Source organism: Equus asinus, chromosome 1, assembly GCF_041296235.1.
Source record: "Equus asinus isolate D_3611 breed Donkey chromosome 1, EquAss-T2T_v2, whole genome shotgun sequence".
In the NCBI taxonomy this organism is placed as follows: domain Eukaryota; kingdom Metazoa; phylum Chordata; class Mammalia; order Perissodactyla; family Equidae; genus Equus; species Equus asinus.
Window position 1 is genome coordinate 173,781,902 of NC_091790.1, and position 27,047 is coordinate 173,808,948.

General features: G+C 37.2%; 1 protein-coding gene across 17 annotated transcripts in view; it reads left to right on the forward strand.

Moving 5' to 3' along the window:
• The window catches only part of ST7 (suppression of tumorigenicity 7), a 250,563-nt gene that overhangs the window by 83,955 nt on the left and 139,561 nt on the right, over window positions 1-27,047 (forward strand). Inside the window, exon 1 of one of the 17 annotated variants that reach the window (XM_070512276.1) lies at window positions 23,888-23,957. The exons of the other annotated variants lie outside the window; for them this stretch is intronic. Coding sequence (XP_070368377.1) covers window positions 23,903-23,957 — 55 coding nt within the window. The 5' untranslated portion in view covers window positions 23,888-23,902. Of the gene's footprint in view, window positions 1-23,887; window positions 23,958-27,047 lie in introns of those variants that run through there. 17 annotated transcript variants of the gene reach the window in all.

Consider the following 27,047-nt stretch of genomic DNA (forward strand, 5'->3'; position numbering starts at 1 on the left):
CTTTCACCCACCTCCCAACCCCCTCCCCTTTGGTAACCACTAATCTGTTCTCTTTATCCATGTATTTGTTGTCTGCCACATATGAGTGAAATCATACTGTTTTTGTCTTTCTCTGTTTGGCTTATTTCACTTAACATCATATCCTCAAGGTCCACCCATGTTGTTGCAAATGGGATGATTTTGTCATTTTTTTATGGCTGAGTAGTATTCCATTATATATATATATATACCACATCTTCTTTATCCATTCATCCACTGAGGGGCAGTTGAGTTGCTTCCACGTCTTGGCTATGGTGAATAATGCCGCAGTGAACATAGGGGTGCATAAGTCTCTTTGGATCGTTGATTTCAAGTTCTCTGGATAAATACCCAGTAGTGGGATAGCTGGATCATATGGTAGTTCTATTTTTAATTTTTTGAGAAATCTCCATACTGTTTTCCAGAGTGGCTGCTCCAGTTTGCATTCCCAGCAGCAGTGGATGAGGGTTCCTTTTTCTCCACATCCTCTCCAACATTTGTTGTTTTTTATTGTCTTGGTAATTATAGCCATTCTGACCAGTAACGTGATATCTCATTTTAGTTTTGATTTGCATTTCCCTAATAATTAGTGATGTTGAACATTGTTTCCCGTGTCTGTTGGCCATCTGTATATCGTCTTTGGAAAAATGTCTGTTCATATCCTCTGCCCATTTTTTGATCGGGAATTTTTTTTTTTATTGAGTTGTATGAGTTCTTTATATATTTTGGAAATCAGCCCCTTGGATAAATTATTTGCAAGTCTTTTCTCCCAGTTGGTTGGTTGTCTTTCCATTTTGTTCATGGTTTCCTTTGCTTTGCAGCAGCTTTTTAGACTGATGTAGTCCCATTTGTTAACTTTTCTTTTGTTTCCCTTGCCCAAGTAGCCATGGTGTTTGAAAAGATGCTGCTAAAACCAATGTCAAATAGTGTACTGCCTCTGTTTTCTTCTAGGAGTTTTATGGTTTCAGGGCTTACCTTCAGGTCTTTAATCCATTTTGAGTTAATTTTTGTGTATGGTGCAAGATAATGGTGTAGTTTCATTCTCTTGCACGTGGCTCTCCAGTAAGAAATATTTTCTTGATTAAAGATATATTAACTTCCGTGATAACTGCCTCTGTATTCCCAGGTCAACAGGATCTCTCAGAGGAGGCCAGGGAGTTTCCTGTGTTTAATTGCCTTTAGCCAATGAAGGCTTCTCGTGAGTGGGGTCTAAAGGGAGCGTGACCTCACCTCCCAAGATGAGGAAGTGATTGTCTACACCATCATAATACATAAATGTTGCTATTTATTAAAGTCCCTCAGAATATTTCATAAATGTTATTTGAGTTTGTCAGATTTTATTATTAATGCAATTATTTTTTAAGTCCAAACTTGCAAAATAGCACCGCCACACCCCTTGTGAGATAGCAAATATTATTCCCATTCATAGTTGCAGAGATTCCAGTTGAGTGAGTATTAGTGCCTACTCTGCCTGAGGGTGAAGGTGCCAGTCTGCGTTTTTTAATTTTCTAGCCAGCTTTTCTTAATTACATTTACATTTCTCAGGGTCTGCATTTCTCAGGGCCAAAGAGGTTTTGAGGGGCCGGCCTGGTGGCGTAGTGGTTAAGTTCGCATGCTCTGCCTCGGTGCCCGGGGTTCATGGGTTTGATCCTGGGCACAGACTTACACACTGCTCATCAAACCATACTGTGGTAATGTCCCACATACAAAGTAGAGGAGGATTGGCACAGATGTTAACTCAGTGACAATCTTCCTCAAGCAAAAAGAGGATGATTGGCCCTGAGCGAACATCTTTTGCCAACTTCCTCACCAAAAAAATAAAATTAAATTAAAAAGAGGTTTTGAAAGGGTAATAGAAAAACCACACTCTTATCAGTGATGGCAGCAACTCTGAAGAAAGTACTTTATAATACTGTACCTCTGGACTACACCTGCCTCTTGTTTATTTATTTATTTTTCAGCATATTTTGTTCTTTCAGAGTACACAGCCCATGGATGGATGCTTAATGCCCATGGTTCCCCTGTCCTTCTCTCTCAGATGTCTTCTTTCCTTGTCTTCATAAAGAAAGGAAAGGGGATTGTTGCAGGTTCAATTTACGTATCTGATAGAATGTTTTATTTTAGGGGAAGGGATAAGCAGGCATGAGGGAGGTGGAAGAAAGGGAAAGAGGGAGAGAGGAGCCTTACCTTTCTAACAAGACAAATTGGATAACATCACTCATTTGCTTAAAAACCTGATAAACCCAGTACCATTTGAGAGCTTGACATGTACCAGGCACTATTTAGGTACTTTGTGTTCCTAATTCATTTGCTCTCTAAGATAGGTTTATCATTCCATTTCACACAACAGGAAATGAATTCAGAGAAGTTTTAAAGAAGCTTGTCTAAGGTCACACAGTGTCAGAGCCAAGAATCAAATCCAGAGCTCTGTGGCTACAATTAATGTTTATTCATCTGTTTCTTGCATCTCTAAATACTGTTTGTATGCAGACATCTCCCAAATTTTTCCCTCTGGGCCTCTAGACCTAGTCTGGACCTCTCTAGTCTAGACCTGTAGTCTAGTCTAGACCTCTCCTCTGAACTCCAGAGCTGTTCATCTAGTGGCCTAGTCAGCATCTCCACTTGGATGGCCCATGAATACGTCAAACTCAATATATCCGCAAACACCTGATTTCTAGTGCCTCCTACACCTGCTGCTCACCCATTTATTTCCTTCTCAGATCTGACTGCTCCATCCTTCCAGTTGCTTGGGGCAAAAATTCCTTGAAGTTATCCATGACCCCTTTATTTCTTATCCTTCACGTGCACTCTGTCAAGAAATCTTATTGGCTTTACCGTCAGAATTTTTGACACCATTTTCCACCTAGATTACTGCAAAGGTCTCCTGACTGGTAAGCCTGCTTTCACCCTTGCTTCGCAAATGTGTTCTAGAGAGAGCCCTTTCACACTACAGGCAGGCTTCTCTTCTGATCAAACCCTCCAGTAGTTTTCCTTCACTGTCAGATTTAAAGCTTTATAGGATCTGGCCCTGTTACCTCTCTTATCTGATCTTCTGTTACAGTCCCCTTTGCTGACCTATTCTAGCCACACAGGCCTTCTCGCGATTCCTTTAACATACCAGGAACACAGCTGCCTTAGGGTTTTTCTACTTCATCTTCCTTCTTCCTGGAATGCTCTCCCTCCAGATATCTGCATGGCTCAATCTTTCATTTCCTCAAGTCTTAGAGCAAATGGTACCTTCTCAGTGAGGCCTACCCTGACTACTTCACTTGCTGGCACTCCCCATTTCCTTTAACCTGTTTAAATTTCCTCTATTGCACTTATCATCTTCTAATAGATTATATTACTTATTTATTAATGCATATTATCTATATCCCCCACTTTCTGCTCTCCCACCCCCAACTGAAAGCTCCATGAAGACAGGAATATTTTTCTTTTTTTGTCTGCTTGGTTCATTTTATATGCCTAGCAATTATGTCAAGTCCTTGCACATTGCTGGTGATCAATAAAATTTGTGGAATGGATACATTTATTTACAAACATGTATCAAGCTCTGTGCTAAGAGTAAGGAGTACAAGGGCCTTCCCTGGCTCTCAAGTTTCCATCGATTCCACTCTTTTAGGATTTCTACCTTTCGGTTAAAGGGAAGTCAAGTCCGAGAGTGATTGTAACTTCCAGTGGTGAAAGGAACCAGCGTGTGTTCAGCAGTTGCTTCGTGTCAGATGTTTCATATAGATAGATGGAAGGCGTTCATTTATACCTTACAACAACCCCATGAGGGATATATTATCTGTGTTTTGCAGGGAGCTGTGCTTCAGGCATATCACACACTCTGCTAAAAACCAGCTGCCGCATAAGTGGCATGAGAAAGAGTCCAACCCATGTCTGTGAATCTGTGCTTTTCCCACTCTGCCTCTCTAACAGCTCCTCATCACCTGTGGGGTGTGCCCCGTTTCCTAAGTATGGCACGTAAGACCCTTTCCATCTGCATTCAGCCTGTCTGGCGAGGCTTAGTTTTTCTCCCTCCTCTGAGGCACTGACAACTCAGCATCTCTTTAAAGTCTTGCTTTTTACCTAATAGGCCATATGCTCATAGTTTCACACCTCTACAAAGTGTTTTTCCACTAACTGAAATGCTTTTTCTTCCTTTTTATGTCTGGGGAATCGATGCTTGTTTTTGAAATCCCAGCTCATGTATTACTTCTTCTATAAAATCCTTTTAGCTTCTCTCGGGGAAGTGGTTGGTCACTGCACGCTGCTTCCCAGAATGCTACCTGTCATATGGTAATTACTGAACCTTTCCACTAGGTTCTACTTAGTCCCCCAGGAATGAGGCTTTCTGCTATTCTTCTTTGTTTTACCAGTGCCTAGGACAGGGCCTAGAATGTGCCATATACTAAGTAAATGTTTCCTTAGTCACTTAATGGTGATATGAGCTCTAATGGGTAATGGAAACACCTAGGCATTTTGAATTTAAAAATGGAAGAATGGCAGTTAGAATCAGAGAAAAGCCTAGAAGACACCTCAGAAATACTTGGTGGATGAAGCATTCATTCATTTATTCAGTGATATAGGTTAATTATTAAGTGCATGGACTTAATGAGTTCAACACCCAGCCCTGCCACTTTCTTCAGGCTTACCGTTGCCAAATTACTTATCTCTGAAACTCCAGCTGATGTGTGAAATGGGAGATAATGTTAGTGCCTACCTACTAGTGTTGCTGGGAGGATTGAATGACAGTGCATATAAAGGGACTGTCATATATTAAACACTAAACAAATAAGCATAATTACAACAAAATTTTCTGGGGTAGTTAATATTTGTACTACATGATCTTAGATTTAAATTGCATTGAGTAGATTGAACAAAATACTAAACTGACATAGGTCATTTAACAAAAAGCAAGCCACCTGTTTTTTGTGTTACTTTGTGGGTTCATCCTTCAGAATTATTTCTGACACTCATTTTTTTTTCTACATAGAGCCCTCGTTGAAGTGAGAAGTTGAATATTACAAACATTTAAATAAAGAGGGTTTAGAAATAATCGTTACTGCAAGGGAAAAAATTGGAACCTGAGAGTTGTGTGTTTCATCACAACAATTTAATTAAAGGCATGTGACAATCTTAGTGTTGTTTATGAGGTGAGTTAGGGAGAGGTTTTACCAAGTAGAGCATTTGATTGCAAGAACTGAAGCTCGCCCTCTGTGTGGTGAGCCCTGTGATATGGTGTACATATGGTCATATGGTAGAATTATATTTAAAGGATCTTCTATGAAAATTTTAAAACCATGCAAATGTGCATGTTCAGCTGCGATATGTTTTTACATTGATTTAGTGTCTGGCACTTGATACTCCGTGCATTATCAGAAAACTTCCTAGACTGGCAATAATTAAAGCATTGAGGGGGCTGGCCCTGTGGTGTAGTGGTTAAGTTCGGCATGCTCTGCTTTGGGCAGTCCAGGTTCGTGGGTTTGGATCCCAGGTACTGACCTACACCACTCATCAAGCCATGCTGTGGTGGCAACCCACATACAAAAAATAGAGCAAGATTGGCGCAAGTGTTAGCTCAGGGCTAATCTTCCTCAAGCAAAGAAAAAAACCGAGGAAGACTGGCAGCAGATGTTAGCTCAGGGCTAATCTTCCTCAGCAAAAATAAATAAATAAATAAATAAAGGATTTGGATTAAATAGATGTAATGTGAAGTCTGTGACATCTGAGAATAGGTTAGCCAGCTTAATACCAGGTGTTTGGAGGCTGGGGATGTTTTTCATGGTTAGAAGTCTCCCTGCCAAATTTTTATTCCAGAAATTGACTTGAGAGGGCATGCTGATAAAACAAATGCAGAAGTAAACAAGCCGACTTAAGAAATTGGCCTGGAAGTCAGGGATTTACTTTCCCTGTTCTGCTCTAATATAGTTGTAGAAATACCACAAATTACAGATGAAACAAAGTATTCTTCAATTCATTAAAACGTCTTGTGTTTAGCTGCTAGAGATACAACAGTGAACAAGACGGAAATGACCCCTGCCCTCATGGAGCTTATTGTTTGATAGATAAAGCAGACATCAAATACATCCTATTTCCATATTTACCAAACTGAGTGCAGAGGTCAAGAATAATCGGGCTCTTACTATAGATAAGGTGGTCAGAGAAAGCCTTTCTGAAGACTTGAGAGTTAAGGTGCAGGATTCTGGGAAGTCAGCCTTGTGAAGGAAGAGTGTTTCAGGCAGGGGCTCAGCATGTGCAAAGGCTCTGGTAGGGGAAAGAGCTTGGGTCTTGCCATTTCAGAAAAGAGAGCAGTGTGTCTGTGATGGTGGAGCAGGAGTGGAAGCAGGAGGCCAATTAGGTGGCTGTTGTGTAAGATGAGAAGTGATGGTAGTGTGGTTCAGGGAGGCTGGGGTGGAGAGAGAGAGAGAGAGGGAGAAGATGTCTTCAGGATGTATTTAGAGGGTAGAACTAGTGGGGCTTGTTGGGTTGGGTGTGGTGAGTGAGGTAGATGCAGAAATCAAGGATGACTCCCGACCTTCTAGCTTGAGGAACTAAATGGATGGGAGTGCCATTAACTGACATAGGAAATTATCTGAAGGAAATAGAGAAGGACACACAACAAAGGCCAAGGGAAATATGAAGGTTGGCAACTCTTAGAAGAGTCTAGCCACCCACATGTTTTTGTTCCCATTCTCTTGCTTTTTACCAAAATAAAAGCTTTTCATCTGCCGCAGACTCTTTGAACACAGTGCAGTCTCTGTGTCATCAATAACTTATGCAGTATTCTCAAGTAAAAGCGTTAGTGTCTAAGGCCTTGTGATTCTGATCTAGTTTCCCAGAATATTTCACAGGGCAGATATGAAAGCAAAGATTTAAAAACCAAAAAATGCCACCATTTATTAGTATGGTGCAATTTAAAGGGCCATAATTAAATTTTACCCAGGGTCACTCTCCTTTTTGTAGGTGTGTAATTTAACTGTAAAGGTTATCGTTCTTCCAGGACCTGTTATACTAACACCTGCACCCTATTTATAGCAAATGAAACAGGTTAATTGGTATGTTTTGCTTTCTGCTGATTTTCTTTTCTGTATATACCACCAGAAAGGTTTTTGAAGGTATAGCTTTGTAATCTTCCATCTGACATTGGCAGTTAATTTTTCAGGGAAGTAATTATTCTCATCTGTTCCTATTCTTTTAATAATGAATAACTTTTCTTGTTATAAGTAAAATATCTTCATTGTAGATAATTTGGAAAGTACAGAAAGTTATACGGTTACCTGTAATCCCAATACTGAGAAGCAATAATTTTTCTAGTCTTTTTAATCTATTTAATGTGATGCTTCACAGTCTGTGTGCAATGTTCTATCCTCCATTTTTTTGACTTAACATTCTGTTGTGACTCTTTTCTATATCTTATTTACTATTATTCAAAGACGACATTTTAAATGGCTGTATACTCTTCTGTGGCATGGAGCATTTAATCATTTTCCTGTTGAGCATTTACGTTATTTTCTGTTCTTTGCAGAGAAATTTTAAATGAAGGAAAAAGTCAGACAATTTTTCCAGAACACAGTGTTTTAACAAAAGAAACAATCTTCTTCTCAAACCAAAATAATTTGTAAAAGCCGCTATCTTTTCCAGGCAGCCTTAGAAGAATGTTTGGGGCATCTGAACAATAGCAGAAAAAGCCCTAGTCTGTTGGGCTCTCGGCTCTTGCAGTGCTTTTCTGTGCCCTGGAAGATACGAGAAGTAAAGGTAGATTCTCTCGGCTAAGCTCCTCACACTATTCCTCACTGGGATCTTCGCCCTGGTCCTTTGAAGCCTCTCTGTATTTCCATTTGTAGCTGCCACCTCTGGATCTTGCCTTGCAGCACCAGGTGGAACTGGGAAGTGATATGCACAGCCCTCTTACCACAGTTTTGGGCTGCCAAATTTGCTTCGCCCTCAACTCAGCCCTCCTCTTGGCAGTCCCTCGTGTCTCAGCAGGTCACCTCCTTCTAGCCATCCATCCACTCTGCAACCGTTTATTGAGCACCCAGTTCCAGGAAGGACTAGATATTGAGGACACAATGGTAGGACAGATCAGCTGCCCTCATAGTGTATGCTTGGTGGGACGTAACTAAACAGGGGAGTACAGATTGTTAGGTGTAACATGGGAGAGTGATGTACCAAAACAGCGTTCCAGATAGTTCTGACCTTAGCTAACTTTCCCCTCACACTGAGTGCTATCTACATATTGTATTTTAAAACCTGTGTACACATCCCTTTAGGATGAGTGACATCTGTTAAAACTAGAAAATGAGACAAAAGAACACAGTAAAGTGGAGGCATTGCTTGTAATGCTGTGTGTCTCTGCTGGCTTTTTGCAATTTTGGAATTGTGCTCGATCCTCAGGTGCTGCAGCGCAAGTCTGTTATAGCGCTTCGAAGTCCAGGAACTATTCTTCATGTGTCTGACAGGATGCATGTCTCTTGTTAAATGTGGAGGTGGGTAGAGCTGTGTTTGTAGTCTGCCTAGAAGGTGACATTTATTCTTGGTGTGTTTCCCTCATCTTCTTAAAAGGACACCATGAACACAGAGTATAAGTGAACTTTGCCTTTGTCTGGTCATTCCTTTATGACACTCAGTCTGTACTATAAATGTGCTGTGTTTGAGGGCAGGGAACCTTGTACTTTTTGGTTTGGTTTGATTTATTTGGTAATTTGGCAAATATGTTTTCGTGGGTGAGGAACAAAATGGTTTCACCTGCTAAGTTCTATGTGAGCATTTTCCTGGCACATTAATTATTTTTTAAAAACAACCAGTATTTCTGATGCCTGTAACTGCTGTGAAATTCTCTGCTGGCCATATCAGGGAAATGCAGCAGACAATTAAATTTGGATTTTAGCAATATATCCATCTCATGATATTCCTTTGCAAAGATGAAGAACTATCTGCTAGATACAAGGAAAAGCAGATGAATTAGGAATGTTAGGTATTTTATTTAGTGATGATGTGGAACAAGTACCCTAGACACGCACTTATTGGTCCTGAGTTGACATTTTTACCCTTCCTCTTATTAGTCATATGGCCTTGAACAGTTTAATAGTAGTAATCATAATTATATATAATAGTGGTTGACATTTACCCAGTAATTGCTCAATTACTAAAAAGTAATTCACTATATCAAGGGGGAAATTTGATTGATTTAATCCTCTGTGAGATGTTGGTACTGTTATTATTTCCCAATTTGTATGTGAAGAAGCTGAAGTGTAGAGACAGTGAGTAAAGAACCCCAGATCGTGCGGCTCGCCGTTGCAGGATCTGGAATTCGCTCTCAGATCATTTTGACTAAGCAGTCCATGCGCCAACCACTATGCTGTGCCTAAGCTACTGAAGTCCCAATTTGATCAGTGGAGTAGTGGGAACTTATTTATCTGATAAAATAGCAGGTTCTGTTGCTGTTCATATTATGGTAAATTCTAAGTCTCCACCTTTCTGGTACTCTTCCTTCTTTCTGTTCAAATTGGCAGTCGAACTTTTTCTTTCAGCTTAACGAGCCAGGTGGGATGGGGATGTTGATTTGTGCCAGGTGAAAAAAGTTTCAGTGCATTACTGAAGAGTCTATTTTTTGCTCAGAGTTGTGAGAGTCATATGAGATTAAATGAGATAAAATAGAAGAAAGTGTAAATTGGAAAGAGCTTTGCACATATAAGAAATTCTTTTACAACAGAGTCACTCTGGGGGAGGATTCTGGTGGTATTTGCAGGGTTCTAACTTTGATCCGGCTCATTTGAACATAGTGTCAGTATCTGGGATGAAGAAAATAGAGGGGATGCTTATCATCCACTTGTGGATGATCTAAAGCGGTAGATTTAGTTTTCATTGATTCTTATATTTTATTTTCTCTAATGATTTGAAAGGTAGACTATTTAAAATATAATTATTTTTAATATATATAAATATAAATAAAATATAAAATAAAATATAATTATATTTAAAATGTAATTATTTTAAATTGTGGCCAATTTAAGGCGTTTCATAAACATGTTTACAGCTGTATTTCACTAATTTGTCTCGTTATACTTATGTATTCATTTATTCTTTTTTTATTGACATGTATTTGACATAACATTGTGTTAGTTATAGATATACAGCATAATGATTTGTATATATGTACATTTATTCTTAATATCTCTGAAAGTGCCTTTCTTATGCCCTTAAATATGAATGATAGCTGGCCCAGGATAAAACTAAAAATAAAATTTTAAATTTGTTAGGCCAGGGACTGTTTCTTCTACTTCTTTTTGATATAGTGTCCAATGTTATGTTTTGGATATTATTGATGCTCTTTCCATAGTGTTTATTTGATATGAATTTTTTAAAAATTAAGAAATGAGCCTTAGAGAGTTGTAAGATATTTGTTTACATGGTTTGAGTAAGGGCTTCTCCTAATAGGAGATTGTTTGTTGAGTTATGTGCTAAAGTGTCTATTCAAATGCCTAAACCTAGCAAATAATAGCCCAATTGAAGACCTCTAACATCAACTAGTTATTATGTTATTTTAAACCCATATTAAATCATCAATTTAAATATAGGACAAGGGACTTCTTTGTTGGGACTTATTTTTCCTCTTAACAGAATCCTTTTGAAAAAAGACAGTGATGTAGTAAAAAGAGTAGGGAAACCTGAGTTTTGTCCCTATTTGGTATCTGAACATGGGCCTGTAACTTAACTTGTTGGGACCAACCATATGTACTATGAAGTAAGAGGGTTAAAAGTCAAGATGCCTTCTGATTCTTTTTCAAGTCCTGTTACCATCTGTAGAGTCTGGTGGCTACAGTGATCCTTTCAAAGCAGGATGTTTTGCAGAACCGTAATTGCTTTGAGGCAGTGCTCCTGGCTCCTCTCACTTAGGATAACAGCTGTTTCTTGTGTGTGGGCCGCAGATTTCAGGATTTATGTAAGCTGTCATTAGAAAGCAAGCTCATTTTTCATAAATTTTTATTTTTTAAATTCTTTATAGTTGTATTTGCAAGTGGGTGTCAAGAGTATCAAGAATATTGACTAACTTGTGTGAGTGGGTGGTTGGAAACATGTCTGCTTTTGCTTTTTGAGAATAGATTATTCTTTAGCCAGTCAGGTTATCTATGTGAATAAGACAGGGAAATCAGTAACATATTTTCTTTTCATTTTTTTTCTTATTGAGGTCATAATAGTTTATAACATTGTGAAATTTCAGTTGTACATTATTATTTGTTAGTCATCATATAAATGTTCCCCTTCACCCCTTGTGCTCCCTGCAAAACTCTTCCCCCCGGGTAACCACTAAACTGTTCTCTTTGTCCGTGTGTTTATCTATCTTCCACATATGAGTGAAATCATACACTGTTTGTCTTTCTCTATCTGGCTTATTTCGCTTAACATAATACCCTCAAGGTCCATCTATGTTGTTGCGAATTGGACGATTTTGTCCTTTTTTATGGCTGAGTAGTATTCCATTGTATATATATATACCACATCTTCTTCATCCAGTTATCAGTTCATGGGCACTTGGGTTGCTTCCACATCTTGGCTATTGTGAATAATGCTGCAGTGAACATAGGGGTGCATGAGGCTCTTTGAATTGTTGATTTCAAGTTCTTTGGATAAATGCCCAGTAGTGGGATACCTAGGTCATACAGTATTTCCAGTTTTAATGTTTTGAGAAATCTCCATACTGTTTTCCAGAATGGGTGCACCAGTTTACATTCCCACGAGCAGTGTATGAGGGTTCCCTTTTCTCCACATCCTCTTCAACATTTGTTACTTTTTGTCTTGGTAATTATAGCCATTTTGACAGGTGTAAAGTGATATCTCATTGTAGTTTTGATTTCCATTTCCCTAATAATTAGTGAGGTTGAACATCTTTTCATGTGCTTCTTGGCCAGTTGTATATCTTCTTTGGAAAAATATCTGTTCATATCCTCTGGCTGCATTTTGATTGGGTTGTTTGCTTTCTTGTTGTTCAGTTGTATGAATTCTTTATATATTATGGAGGTTAATCCCTTGCCAGATATATGATTTGCAAATATTTTCTCCCAGTTGATGGGTTGTCTGTTCATTTTCATCCTGGTTTCCCTTGCCTTCCAGAAGCTCTTTAGTCTGATAAGTCCTACTTGTTTATTTTGTCTTGTTTCCCTCGTCTGAGTAGACATGGTATTCTAAAAATTTAAATCCTTTGAAGACTGATGTCAAAGAGTGTAATGTGTATATTTTTTTCTAGAAGTTTTATGGTTTCAGGTCTTACCTTCAACTCTTTGATCCATTTTGAGTTTATTTTTGTGTATGGTGAAAGATAATGGTTCACTTTTATTCTTTTGCATGTGGCTGTCCAGTTTTCCCAACACCATTTATTGAAGAGACTTTCTTTTTTCCATTGTATGTTCTCAGCTCTTTTGTTGAAGATTGGCTGTCTGTAGATGAGTGGTTTTATTTCTGGGCTTTCAATTCTGTTCCATTGATCTGTGCACCTGTCTTTGTACCAGTACTATGCTGTTTTGATCACTATAGCTTTGTAGTACATTTTGAAGTCAGGGATTGTGATGCCTCCAGCTTTGTTCTTTTTTCTCAAGATTGCTTTAGCTATTTGGGGTCTTTTGTTGCCCCATATGAATTTTAGGATTCTTTGTTCTATTTCTGTGAAAAATGTCATTGGGATTCTGATTGGGATTGTACTGAGTCTGTAGATTGCTTTAGGTAGTGTGGATATTTTAACAGTGTTTATTCTTCTAATCCATGTGCATGGAATATCTTTCCATTTCTTTATGTCATCATCGATTTCTTTCTGTAATGTCTTATAGTTTTCATTGTATAGGTCTTTCACCTCCTTGGTTAAATTTATTCCTAGATATTGTATTCTTTTTTGTTGCAGTTGTAAATGGGATTGTATTCTTGAGTTCTCTTTCTGTTATTTCGTTATTGGAATATAGAAATGCAACTGATTTTTGTAAGTTGATTTTGTACCCTGCAAATTTACTGTCTTGTTGATTATTTCTAATAGTTTTCTGATGGGTTCTTTAGGGTTTTCTATATATAAAATCATGTCATCTGCAAACAGTGAGAGTTTCCTTCTTCCTTGCTTATTTGGATTCTGTTTATTTCTTCTTCTTGCCTAATTGCTCTGGCCAAAACCTCCAGTACTATGTTGAATGAGAGTTGTGAGAGTGGGCACACTTGTCTTGTTTCTGTTCTCAGAAGGATGGCTTTGTTTTTCCCCATTGAGCATAATGTTAGCTGTGGGTTTGTCTTGTATGGCCTTTGTTATGTTAAGGCACTTCTCTTCTATACCCATTTTATTGAGAGTTTTTATCATAAAAGGATGTTGGATCTTATCACATGCTTTCTCTGCATCTATTGAGATTGTCATGTGGTTTTTATTCTCAGTTTTGTTAATGTGGCGTATCACATTGATTGATTTGCAGATGTTGAACCATCTCTGCATCCCTGGTATAAATCCCACTTGATCATGGTGTATGATCTTTTTAATGTATTACTGTATTTGGGTTGCCATTCCAGTTGCCGATATTTTGTTAAGGATTTTTGCCTCTATGTTCTTCAGTGATATTGGCCTGTAATTTTCCTTCTTTGTGTTGTTCTTGTCTAGCTTTGGTATCAGAGTGATGTTGGCCTCATAGAGTGTGTTAGGAAGTATTCCGTCTTCCTCAATTTTTTTGAGTAGCTTGAGAAGGATAGGTAATATATCTTCTTTGAAGGTTGGTAGAATTCTCAAGAGAAGCTATCTGGTCCTGGACTTTTATTTTTTGGGAGGTTTTTCATTACTGTTTCTATCTCTTTAGTTGTGATTGGTCTATTCAGATTCTCTATTTCTTCTTGATTCAGTTTTGGGAGGTGTAAGAGTCTAAGGATTTATCCATTTCTTTTAGATTGTCCAGTTTGTTGGCATATAGTTTTTCATAGTATTCTCTTATAATCTGTTGTATTTCTGTGGTATCTGTTGTAATTTCTCCTCTTTTATTTCTAATTTTATTTATTTGAAACTTCTCTCTTTTTATCTTGGTCTGGGTAAGGGTTTATCAATTTTGTTTATCTTCTCAAAGAAGCAGCTCTTTGTTTCATTGATCCTTTCTGTTGCCTTTTTTGTTTCAATTTCATTTATTTCTGCTCTAATTTTTATTATTTCTCTCCTCCTGAGTTCGGGCTTTCTTTTTTCTTCTTTTTCTATTTCTGTTAGATGTAGTTTAAGATTGCTTATTTGAGATTTTTCTTGTTTGTTGAGGTGGGCCTGTATTGCTATGAATTTCCCTCTTAGGACTGCTTTTGCTGAATCCCATTTGAGTTAGTATGGTGTGTTTTCATTTTCATTTGTCTCCAGATATTTTTTGATTTCTCTTTTAATTTCTTCAGTGATCCATTGGTTGTTCAGTAGCATGTTGTTTAGTCTCCACATCTTTGTCCCTTTTCCAGCTTTTTTTCTTCTAGTTGATTTTTAGTTTCATAGCATTATGGTAGCAACAGATACTTGATATGATTCCATTCTTCTTAAATTTATTGAGGCTTGCCTTGTCCCCAACATATGGTTTATCCTTGAGAATGTTCCATATGCACTTGAGAAGAATGTATATTCTACTGTTTTTGGATGGAATGTTCTATATCTATATCTATCTATCTATATATATATATCTATAAAGTCCATCTGGTCTGGTTTTTTGTTTAATTCCACTATCTCCTTGTTGACTTTTTGTCTGGATGATCTATCCATTGATGTAAGTGGGGTGTTGAGGTCCCCTCCTATTATGTGTTGTTGTTAATATATCCTTTTAGGTTTGTAAATAGTTGCTTTATGTACTTTGGTGCTCCTGTGTTGGGTGCATAGATATTTATAAGTGTTATGTCTTCTTGGTGGAGTGTCCTTTTTATCATTGTATACTGCCCCTCTTTGTGTCTCTTTACTTGTTTTATCCTGAAATCTACTTTGTCTGGTATAAGTATGGCAACACTTGCTTTATTTTGTTTGCCATTAGCTTGGAGTATTATCGTCTATCCCTTCACTTTGAGCCTGTGTTTGTCTTTGGAGCTGAGATGTATTTCCTGGAGGCAGCATATTGTTGGGTCTTGTTTTTTGATCCATCCCACCACTCTGTGTCTTTTAATTGGAGAATTCAATCCACTTAGATTTAAAGTGATTAGTGATATATGAGGGCTTAATGCTGCCATCTTATCACTTGTTTTCCAGTTCTTCTGTATTTTCTTTGTTTCTCATCCCACGTATTTTGGACTACCAATCTGGTTAGGTAGTTTTCTATGATGCTTTTCTTTTTTTAATTTTAATTTTATTTATTTTTTTGAGGAAGATTAGCCCTGAGCCAGCCTCTACTGCCAATCCTCCTCTTTTTGCTGAGGAATATTAGCCCTGAGCTAACATCTGTGTCCATCTTCCTCTGCTTTATATGTGGGATGCCTGCTACAGCATGGATTGATAAGTGGTGCCTAGGTCCACACCCAGGATCTGAACCAGTGAATCCCGGGCCACTGAAGTGGAATGTGTGAACTTAACTGCTGTGCCACCAGGCTGGCCCCATGATAGTTTTCTTAGTTCTCTCCTTATTTATCATTTGTGTCCCTGTTCTAATTATTTGTTTAGTGATTACCATTAGGTTTGTATAAAAAATCTCGTAAATGAGATAGTCCATTTTCTGATAGCTTCTTATTTCCTTAGACTAAGCCGACTCCATCACTTTCCTCTTTCCCTTCTGAGTTATTATTGTAATATCTTATTCCATCTTGTTTTGTGAGATTGCGGTTAAAGTGACGAGATTATATTATTTTGGTGGTTTCCTTGCCTTTATCTTTAATGTTATAATTAAGCGTTTACTAACCTGTTCTGATAGAGAGCTGTGATTTTCTGATTTTGCCTACCTATTTATCTCCTTGCTCAGGGTTTTGTAGCCCTTTCCTATTTTTTTTTTCAGGTATGGGGGCCTTCTTGAGGCTTTCTTGTAGGGGGGGTCTTGTGGCAATGACCTCCCTTAGCTTTTGTTTATTTGGGAAAGTTTTTATTTCTCCATCATATCTGAAGGATATTTTCACTGGATAGAGTATTCTTGGCTGAAAGTTTTTATCTTTAAGCATTTTGAATATATCATTCCACTCTCTCCCAACCTGTAAGGTTTCTTCTGAGAAATCTGCTGAAGGCCTGATAGGGCTTCCTTTGTAAATTATTTTCTTCTGCCTTGCTGACCTTAATTCTTTCTCTTTGTCATTTACTTTTGCCAGCTTTACTAGTACATGCCTTGGAGAAGGTCTGTTTACATTGATATAGTTAGGAGACCTATTGGCTTCTTTCACTTGTATTTCCAGCTCTTTCCCCAAGTTTGGGAATTTCTCAGCTACTATTTCTTTGAACAAGCTTTCTGTTCCATTCTCCTTTTCTTCTCCCTCTTGTATATCTATAATCCTTATGTTGCATTTCCTGCTTGAGTCAGATATTTCTTGGGGAATTTCTTCATTTCTTTTTAGTCTTAATTCTCTCTCCTCCTCCATCTGAAGCATTTCTATATTTCTGTCCTCTAAATTGCTAATTCAGTCCTCCATCATATCAGCTCTATTGTTTAGGGAGTCCAGATTTTTCTTTATCTCATCCGTTGTGTATTTCATCTCCAACATTTCTGATTGGTTTATCTTTAGAGTTTCAGTCTCCTTTGTGAAGAAGTTCCTGATTTCATCAAACTGTCTTTCTGTATTTTCTTTTAACTCATTGAATTTTTTTTATGATAGCTGTTTTGAATTCTCTGTCATTTAGATTATAAATTTCTGTGGCTTCACGGTTGATTTCTGGGTGCTTGTCTTTTTACTTTTGGTCTGGGGATTTAATATATTTTTTCATACTGCTAGACAGCATGGATTTCTGCCACCGCATAGTGATAGTATCTGGTCACAGCTTCCATCTGTTGCTGTTGGGTGGTGGTCAGGAGCTGTGAATTCTGAACCCGCTGTGATCCATGGCTCCCTCACCCTACTTGCTGGCTGGTTTCTCTCTGTGCATGCCCTGGCTGACCACTGAGCTGGTGGGGGCAGGGGACATTTTCTTTCATCTGGGTGATCCTGGGGATATTCTCGCTGGGCCCTCTGTATCTGCTCTCCTGGGGTGCTAGCTTGACGCAGATACCTCTGCAATAGCTTAGTTACCTCTGTGTGGGGCTTTCCCATGTACTGTGAGTGAACTCTGAGAATGGCTGTGTTCCCGTGGAGGGCTGCCTCTCCCCCCTTTCCTCTCAGAACTGGGATCAGTCCCAGGATCACTACCTTTTAGGAGGAAGTGAAGATTCTCCTTTTATCCTACCACTTCCTCCAGTGGGTCCAGCACCTTTACCTTCAGATGTATGGCTGTGTGGGTCTCTCAGACATCTTTTCTGTTGGGTGAATGTCCTCTGTTGGTGTATGAATGTCCTTTTCACTGTATCTTAGAGGGGAGAGGCTAAGGGGAGAGCTCATTCTGCCATGATGCTTGACCTTTTTTCCATATTTTCTTTTTTAAGAAGAGCAGTTATTTCCCATAAAGTTTGCGTGATGGTATTTTTTGTTTTTATTTCCCAGTAAAACATAAACATTCAACATTCTTTAGCTTTGTTTGTCTTTAAAAATTAATGGTAAATTTGCATAAAAAGCACTTACTATGGGAAACTTAAAATATGTTCTATTTAATAGCAGTTATGATACATCTTTTCTATTGGTTGTTAATGGAGACCTCTTTTTCGTGAAGGTACATTGTGCTTCTTCATTGAAGGCTAAATTTGGTTTGATTTCTTGCTTCATTATGGTCAAATTGAATATCATAATTCTTAAGAGGGAGCCAACTATCAAAAAATAGAAATTCTTAAGAATTATAAATTCCATTTTCATATTTATCCTATATTTTATGAGAAATTACAATACAGAAAAATTTTAACTCTGCTTTTAAGCCAATTGATTGGCCATATTTTTACCACTGCTGTGTGATGTTATGAAAAAAAAGCAAATATAATTTCTGCTCTTAAATAGATTATTATTTAGAGGAAAAAGAGGAAGAATATTCAAATCTAGAAATGTTTCTTTGCCTGTCTAACACATGCTAGAATGAACACAAATCATGGCAAAGTTTCATTCGTCTGTGTGTGTATGTGTGTATGTGTAGTACTTCTGACAGATGTATGTATGTATATAAAATTCCTGCTAATTTTAGACATATAGATCTAGACTTATTCTGGAATTGGGAATTATGTCATCCCTCAGACACTTCATTTCATAGAATTGGTGCCTCTGGTCAGAAGTACTGTGGATTGTACTCTTGATATTGAATCAAATTCATATATACCAACTAATTGTTAGTTATATTTTAATTTATTTCTGACCCAGGGATGTAGGCTTCCACTGATTTTCAGGATTTGTTTGATTAAGTATTAAAATTTAGTTTTGAAATTTCACATCTGCTTAATCAGTGTAACCAGTTGATGCATGTGCAGTGGGATCCTTTGGTGTGAAGGTCTAGGGGTAGCCAAGCATCCTGGACAGGGGAGGACAGGTCCAGTAGAGCCAGACCTTAAGTGGGGATAGACACTGGCTGGTCAAAGAGGAAGTGCCTATGGATAATGGAGGTCAAAATGGACCTGAAAGCTATGGAATCAGTTGAAGGAGGAAATGCAAACAAAGCAAGCAGAATATAGATAACTCATGACTGCACCACCATTGTATAAGGGAAAGGTTTCTAATTACAGTCCTGGAATATTTCCCTCTACCTCTTTCATGATTCTGGCTGAGTGGAAAATCTTGCTTCTTTCCAGGTGTTCTGTAGCTGGGAGACACGGTGGGCCTTGAGATATGTTCTGAACTAAGTAAAGGCTGGGTGTGGAAGTAGAAATACGGAGAACTTGTTATATTCAGCAGTCCCAAGAAATGGGCATGAAGCTTCTTCATCCTGAGAGAAACTAAAAACAAGTATTAGGAAGCCAAAGCATTCTTTCTAAGTGTGTGCAGCATTTTAGTTTGTAAATACAACCCCTGACCTTTCAAGGTTAATTTATGCATATGGTATCATTTCAGCCAAAATCATTCTGGGATTTTGGGGGAAGATCTTGAAAGGATGATCTAATGGAAAAATAAACTGAGAGCTTCTCAAAGAACTTTCCAAAATAAAAGCAATGAGTAATAATGATTAAAAAAAAAGTATAAACACAGATCTATGGAAAAATACTTGAGTCTAGAAATAGATTCAACATTATATAAACAATATAATATGTTTTCTTCAAAAAAAGGAAGGGTTACAGTGGTGTTGGGAAGCTGAATAGCAGTTTTTTTTAAAAAGTGGTTACATAAACCTCTTTTACCATAGATCAATATAAATTTGAAATAAATTAGTGAACTTGATGAATTAATGAAATTAATGAAAAAAATCATGTTCTAGAAAGACCAAAAGACAATAGAAGAGAATATATAAGAGAACTGTGAAAGGAGATATTTTTTAGTTTTAAAGGAATCGAAAAAATAAAGAAAGAGATACATTTGAAAAATATTTAAAATGTATGCTCGATGATAGAGGTTTCTAAGAGGACAATAGCAAAGTTGGAAAATAGAGTTTCACCAACATGACTGAAAAAGAATATCTAAAAAGTATAAATTGCTGGTTCATTTTTATCCTCTAAACATTGAAACTTTTATAGATTAGTGGACAAAACAGATAATTTACACAAAGGGGAATATAGTTAGTAAAGTGAACATGAAAAAATGTTTATGATAATTCATGACCAAAAATATTGCTTGAATTTATAGCACATAGATATTTTATAATTATTGAAGTAATCCCCCCTCCCATCACAAAAGAGAACATCTCATGTTGGCAAATTTGCAGTTAAATTTGCACAGCCCCTCTTGAAAAAAAAAAAAGGCATACCATAGGAACGGTAAGAAAATTGCTTAAATCCTTTGGCCTAGTAATTCCATCTGTAGGAATCTATCCCAAGGAAATATGTATGCTCATAATAATCAGATTCTTTTGTTTCCTGCAATAGCAAATGATTGAAAATAACCTCATGTTTATTGGAAGGGAGCTTATATATTAGTGATGCTCTATCAACATGATAGAATCTCATCAAATCATTACAGTGAAAAATCTGAAGACTAAATACTTGGGAAATACATTTAAGGTGTAATGTTCAATAGAATAGAAGCCACAGTATGATTTCAACAATAGTAAGTATATGTAGAAGCTAATAGGCAATAATGAAAGTAATTCTATTAAAATGATAGTTTTACAGGATGTTTTAAAATAATTATGATAATGTTTAATGTAATATTGCCTTTCCCATAAATAAGTAGGAAAAGAAATCTAATTCCTGCCCTTGTGAAGCCAATTATAAGTTTCACGGAATTGAAACTCTAGGACACAGAGTTTCAGGTCCCTGAAGTGAGTGGGTGGTAGGGAATCAGATTGACCATTTGGCTTTTTTCCTAGTCTCACTCATGCAATTCAGCTCTAAAGACTCCTTCACTAACAGGGGAAGCAGGGAGGGCAGGTTTCACAAGATTCAAGCCCCATTAGCCTAGCTTTTTCACTGGCCAGCTTGCTGAAATTTATTTGAACTTTACTTTCTGCAACTTTTGTGGGGCAGGAGAGTGAGGGTAGTAGAAATAACTTATGATGCTTTTTACAAGTAATTTGATGTGAATGATTTATCGTAGAAAATAATTAGATGTCCAAAGAACAATGTCAATGATTTGAATCCCAGATAGAGTGATAAAAAAAATTTAGATGTAAATGCTCTATGTTCTAGAAAACATTAGTCAGAGAGTTTGAATTTTATATCTATAAAGGTACAGAGATAGAATATAAGTTGAAGTAGTACTTGTAAATGGCAGGTCTGGATTCATAGGCATAGCAAAGGTGGAGGATTACATAGAAGTGGGTACTGGAGGGTGACACTGACATTGAAAGGAAATTTGTAGCTGTTGATATGCCAGAAAAAGAAAATAAACAGTAGTTACACTAGTTGTCACTTGGTAAATTAATATGTACAACAAAGCTTAAGAATCCAAGCATGTTTTCAGATTATATTTCTGGTTTGTCCTCTATTCAAAAGGGTACCTTGTTCGTCGCTGATTTGGTGGAGTATTAGTCATCTTGGGCTGCCATAACAAAATGCCATAGGCTAGGTGCCTTAAACAACAGAAATTTATTTCTCACAGTTCTGGAGGCTGGGAATTCCAAGATCAAAATGCTGGGCAATTTACTTCCCTGGTGAGGGCTCTCTTCCTGTCCTGGAGACAATTACCTTCTTGCTGTATCCTTACATGGCAGAGAGGGAGAGAAAGATGTCTGATGTCTCTTTTTATGAGGGCACTAATCTCATAATGAGGGCTTCACTCTCCTGAGCTCTGTAAACCTAATTACCTCCCAAAGGCCCCATCTCAAAATACCATCACATTGGAGTTAGGGCTTCAACATATGAATTTTAGGAGAACATAATTCAGTGCATAGATGGTAGGTAATCTTGCCAATAGGGACTCTATCTTATACTTTTTAAACCTTCAAGCAGAGAGCTCATTCTAGTTGTACATGTGCTACCATGGCGATCAGAATCAATATTGGTTAATTAAAGGTGATAGCTTGTTAGTCTTTTGCTCATTGTGATAAGAAATTTAATCATACTTTCATAGCAATCTGTGGAATGTATTTCACTGAGTTAGCTTTCTATTAGAATGGTAAGCAACAGTAGCAGTTCATGTGTTTAATTATTCTCTTTTGCTTTTCTAGAATGTTAATATATTTTATATATGCTAAATTTTCAAGGATACAATAAATTTTTGAGATCTCTTCAAAAGATATAATTATGCTAATTTATCATAGGTAAAGTAAATTAAATTTAGGTCCTTTGTAGGGAAAAAGTGAATGTTTATGTACTCTGTATATCAGACATTGGATAGACTTTCAGGATGAGAGACAAAGGAAGAAATGGTGTGTCTTGAGCTTGGCCAGCACTGTTTATGAGCAACCTAATCTATCTATTCTGTGCCAAAATAATGGATTAGTTCTGTCACTTCAGTTATAATAATTGGTGCCTTCCTCTCCCACATAGACAGTGAGATAGAGTGGAGCACAAAATGCTGGCAGTTTTCTTTTAGTTTTTTACATCTTTCAAGAAGAAGAAAAGAGAAAGTTAAGAAATCCTTTGGTTTTGACTTTTGCCGAGACTCTCTCATTAATCTATATATAATGAGATATATATATATATATATACACATATTTTTTTTTTGGAGGAAGATTGGCCCTGAGCTAACATCTGTGCCAAATCTCCCTCTGTTTTGTATGTGGGATGCCACCACAGCATGGCTTGATGAGCGAAGTGTAAGTTTGCACTTGAGGTCTGAACCTGTGAACTACGGGACGCCAAAGCAGAGCTTGGCAACTTAACCACTATGCCTCTGGGCCGGTACCATCTAATGATATTTTAAAATACTGACTTTTTAGCACACTGTGATAGGGGCATTGTACTATACATGGAAAGGTATCACAATCAAAATAAAAACTGGAAATTGATTCGTAAGTAGTTGCTTTTTTGGTTTGTTTGCTTTGGTTTTTGTTTTTGAATTTCACTCTGTTCTCTTTCGAGGTGCTAGGCAGAATTAAATTAGAAGGAAAATCTGGGTGATAAGGTTCTTTTTATAATATGATTGATGATTTTACGTAAATCATGAAATACAGTTTCATTCTTGTTTTTTTGCTTTAAGCCCAGGGCAAAGATAAAAGGTTTTCAGAATGATGAAGCTTTGTTTTCATTCATTGTGTTTCCTTCAGTTGAGAGGCAATGGAAAAAGATTTTTATATTTACATTTGTATAAAATAATTGTATGTGCTGCTCTTTTTGTTTCTTCTCTTTTTCTATAGAAACAGTTTATTTGCTTCTTTAAGGGAAGCTAGAGTTTTAAAAACACACAGTAATTTGGAAAATACTTGTGATATTGTTATCCTCCAGTGTCTCCTTCACCCAGGGGATATAATTTTATGCCAATTGTGTGCCATTTATAGCAATTTCCCAAAGGTATTATTTATATTAATCTTTATCAGTGTCTGTGTATAAGATTTGAAGTACAATAATTTTCAGAGCATTAAATCCCTATTCAGGGAAATAATTAGATTTCCTCATATTTATTCAATAATTAATAATAGCTATGACAACATAACAAGGCATTCATTTAAAGGTTTTTTTGTTTTGCTACCTTTGGCTTTTTAATATGGCATTTTATTAAACTATAAAATAAAATCTGTCTTTTTCTGTTGAAGAAAAAAGTTTATGGGACAATATACATGGGAAAGGTTATTTTCTTTTTCATCATCTGACTCAGTGTACTGGTAAATAAACACATATCCCTTTGCTTTTCCTTTAGTTAATACTTTCTTAGAAAAATTTTAAGAAGAAATGTGATATAATTATTATAAAAAGTCAGCAAAAACATTAATGAAATATCAAGGTAATTAAAAAACTACTTCCCTATAGGTTTCTGTCAGGGGCTTCCAGAAAAGTCTAAGAATTTGCTCTTTTCACATCCATTTAATTAACTTGAGAAAAGTCCCAAGTGTACCTTACTACAAATGTGCTTCAGGAAAGGTGGGACTCTAATGTGTACAGTGGTGTCTTCAGCAGTGGCAAGACCAAAAGTAGTGTGTTTTTCACCTGCAGGTGGGGTATAATTTATTAATTTCAGCAGAAGTTTAAACATAAACAGGATAATTTTGTTATAAACTTTGCCATAGTATCTCCTAAAATCAATCCTCATATTGGTTGCTTCATAAACCTGTTACATAGCAAAATGTTTACCACTTTTCTCCAGGTCAATACATTCCCTGACCTGGGGTTCTTTTTCTTTAATTACCTTTCGCTCCACAGAGATGTGTCTATGGAAGAGGACTGTTATCTGCAGCAACTCTAAGGGTTTCTCAAAAAGTAAGTGCCGTGGACCAGAGGTAGATGGATCCCTGCTGGGTTCTGTACAGGCCAGAGTATATTGAAGAAGCTTAACACAAGCTCATTCCAACAAAACAAAACAAAAAATCACTGGGCCTTAAAGAGGAACAAGTAACTATGCAATCACAATCTGGATTTTGTTTTGTTTTGAGCATATCTCTTAAGTTGACTAGCATTATGGAGCACACTGCTTGATACTCTGCAGGCACTTTCACGTGTATTAAGTCAATGAAGTCTTAGAGTAATCCTGTGAGGTAGAGCCATTTTTCTTATTATACTTATAAGGAACTGAGACTCAAGGAGGAAGAATTTGCCAAGATTCCATAGCTAGTTGGGAGTAGAACTCGGAATTTGAGAGCTTTTTGATTCAAGGCTGGTGTAGTCCACTTTCTTCTACATCGTGTTCACTCTCCCTTTTGTGTTCTTTGCAGTGCAGGCTGCGTATGTAGGACAGAAGGGAAGGGATTCTGCTGCAAATCCTTGTTTGCATTTCTGTGTCTCAGCCCAGTCAAGGTTATTGGGATCTCTACCACAGTGTAATCCAAGTCACCATTATCTTTCCCCTAGAACACAGCAGTAGCCCTCTGACTGCATGCTCTTCCCCCTCACAGCAGCCACTGATCTTTTTGAAATGTGATTTGGATCATGTCATCCTTCTGCTTAAAAGCCTTCAGTGATTTTCTGTTGTACTTGGAATAAAATCCAAAATATTTATTTTGGTCTACAAGACCCAGCACATTCTGACTCTTGCTTATCTTTCGCTCACTTACTTAGTGTCCTCTAACCACACAGTTCCTGGAATGCTCCAGGCTCCGCCTTGCCTCAAGACTTTTGTACTCATACTGTCCTTTGTCTGCTGTTCTTTAAGTTTTTTCTGTCTTCAACTGATCCTTAGATTTCAGCCCAAATGTCATTTCCTGAAGAGATACCTTCTCCAGCCTCCCCATCTAAGCCCTCCTAGTGTATTTATATTTTTTCTCTCTCCTGGCATTTATAATTTGCCTTTATATTCACTTAAAAATAATAACTAAGATCTAGGGAGCCCTTCCAATGTGCCAGTGGAATGGAGAATAGATGGAGAGGTAGGATACTTTCCCAGATTACAGGAAGTAGTGAGCCAAGATTTAAACCCAGCTTTCCTCCACAAGACTAAACTCTGGGAGGTCAGGGACCATGTCTGTGGATTGCTTTATTCCCAGTGCCTGGCACATAGTAGGCCCTCAACAAATATGTATTGAACAAACAAACCTGTGGCAATGACTTGTTTTTTATAACAACTTTAGTGAAATATAATTCACATACAGTAAAATCTACCCTTTAAAAATATGTAATTCAGTACTTCATAGTATATTTAGAGTTGTGCAACCATCATCACTATCTAATTTTAGAACATTTACATCACCCCAAAATGAAACTCTGTACCCATTAGCAGTCACTTCTCATTTCCCCCTCCCCCAAACGCCTGGAAACCACTAACCAACTTTCTGTCTCTATTGATTTTCTTATTCTGGAAATTTCATATAATGGAATCATACAACATATGGCCTTTTGTGACTGGCTGCTTTCATTTTGCATAATGTTTTCAAGGTCCGTCCATGTTGTGGCATATATCGGAGCTCCACTCCTTTCTATTGATGAGTATTATTCTATTGTATGGATATACCACATTTTATTTATCTGTTCATCATTTGAATGGGGATTTAGGTTGCTTTGGCTTTATGAATAATACTGCTGTGAATTGTACATTTCTGTACAAAAAATTCTGTACAAAACAATTCTGTACAAAACAAAAAAGGACGTATGTTTTCCATTTTCGTGGGTATATACCTAAGGTGGAATTGCTGAGTCTTGTGGTAACTCTTATGTTTAAAATTTTGAAGAATTGCCAAACTGTTCCCCAGAATGGCACAGTGAGTAAGACCTGTCAAAGAAAACTAGAGCTGGATAGTAGTTAAAGTAGTAAAACATTTTATTCAGAACTATTGCAATAGGAAGGAAGAGACCTCAATATAGATCTGGGCCCAATTCTTAATACAACAAAGAAAAGTGGGAATTTATAGCCAAGGAGCAGGGTAGGGGTAGGGGGAGAGCTGGTGGGTGGAAAATTACTAAGAGGGTAGGGTAATTCTTTGCTAAACTGACCTAACTGGGTTCTTGCTGAAGGCAGGCCAGGGTGATCAGATGTCACTTGGGGGATGGTGGAGGATGAGGAATTTGGTCAGATATTGAGGGAGATCAGATATCGAGGGTGGGGGATTCTGGCTAATCCTACTTTAACAGAATGCTTGCTAAATTGAGTGATACAAAGGCAGACATGCAGGTCCAAAACTCGAAGCCTAGTTGGCAAGAGGCTTCGGAGGACCCTGATTAAAGTTTGATCAAAGAGAGACCCTGTCAGACCCGTAACAGATAATTCAGCAATTACCTATTTCTTGTACTTTTCCTCAACTGTATTAGCAAGGAGGCTTCCAATAAATTCTCTTAAATTCCCTCAAATTCTACACAGTGACATTTCATTCAGCATCCAACACGTGTTTATTGATATGATGTTGGCTGAGCTGGGATACGGTGTATGGAGTATTGAAGCTGGTAAAGCTGCTTTGTCCTCTATTTCATGCTTACAAATTATTTTTGTTTTGTTTTTAAATCTATATAGAAAGATTTAGTACATTATATAGTTTAGACCTGTTTGGAAATCTCATTTATGCTGTAAAGAGTAAAAGGGAACATTATATATTATTGTAGGGTTCACATTTTAGGATGCTGGTCTCATTTAAGTAAATTACTATTCTACTGTAAATGCATATTTTAAGCATAGTAAATATCTTTTTCTTTCTTCCTTTTCCTTTTTTACTGTTCTTTCCTTTTAGAAAAGGATTTTCTTTCTATGCCTCAGGGTAGGTAGTGGTTCCAATCCAGTACTAAGTTGTTTTTATCACTATTACTATTTTATCCCACTTACTGAAATATTGTTAGAGTCGGTTGTTTATAGATTAACCAGCAACTGCTAAGAATGATTTTAATTTTCTCTCAAACTGCTTCATCCTGTGTTTTTTTACTTTACTACCT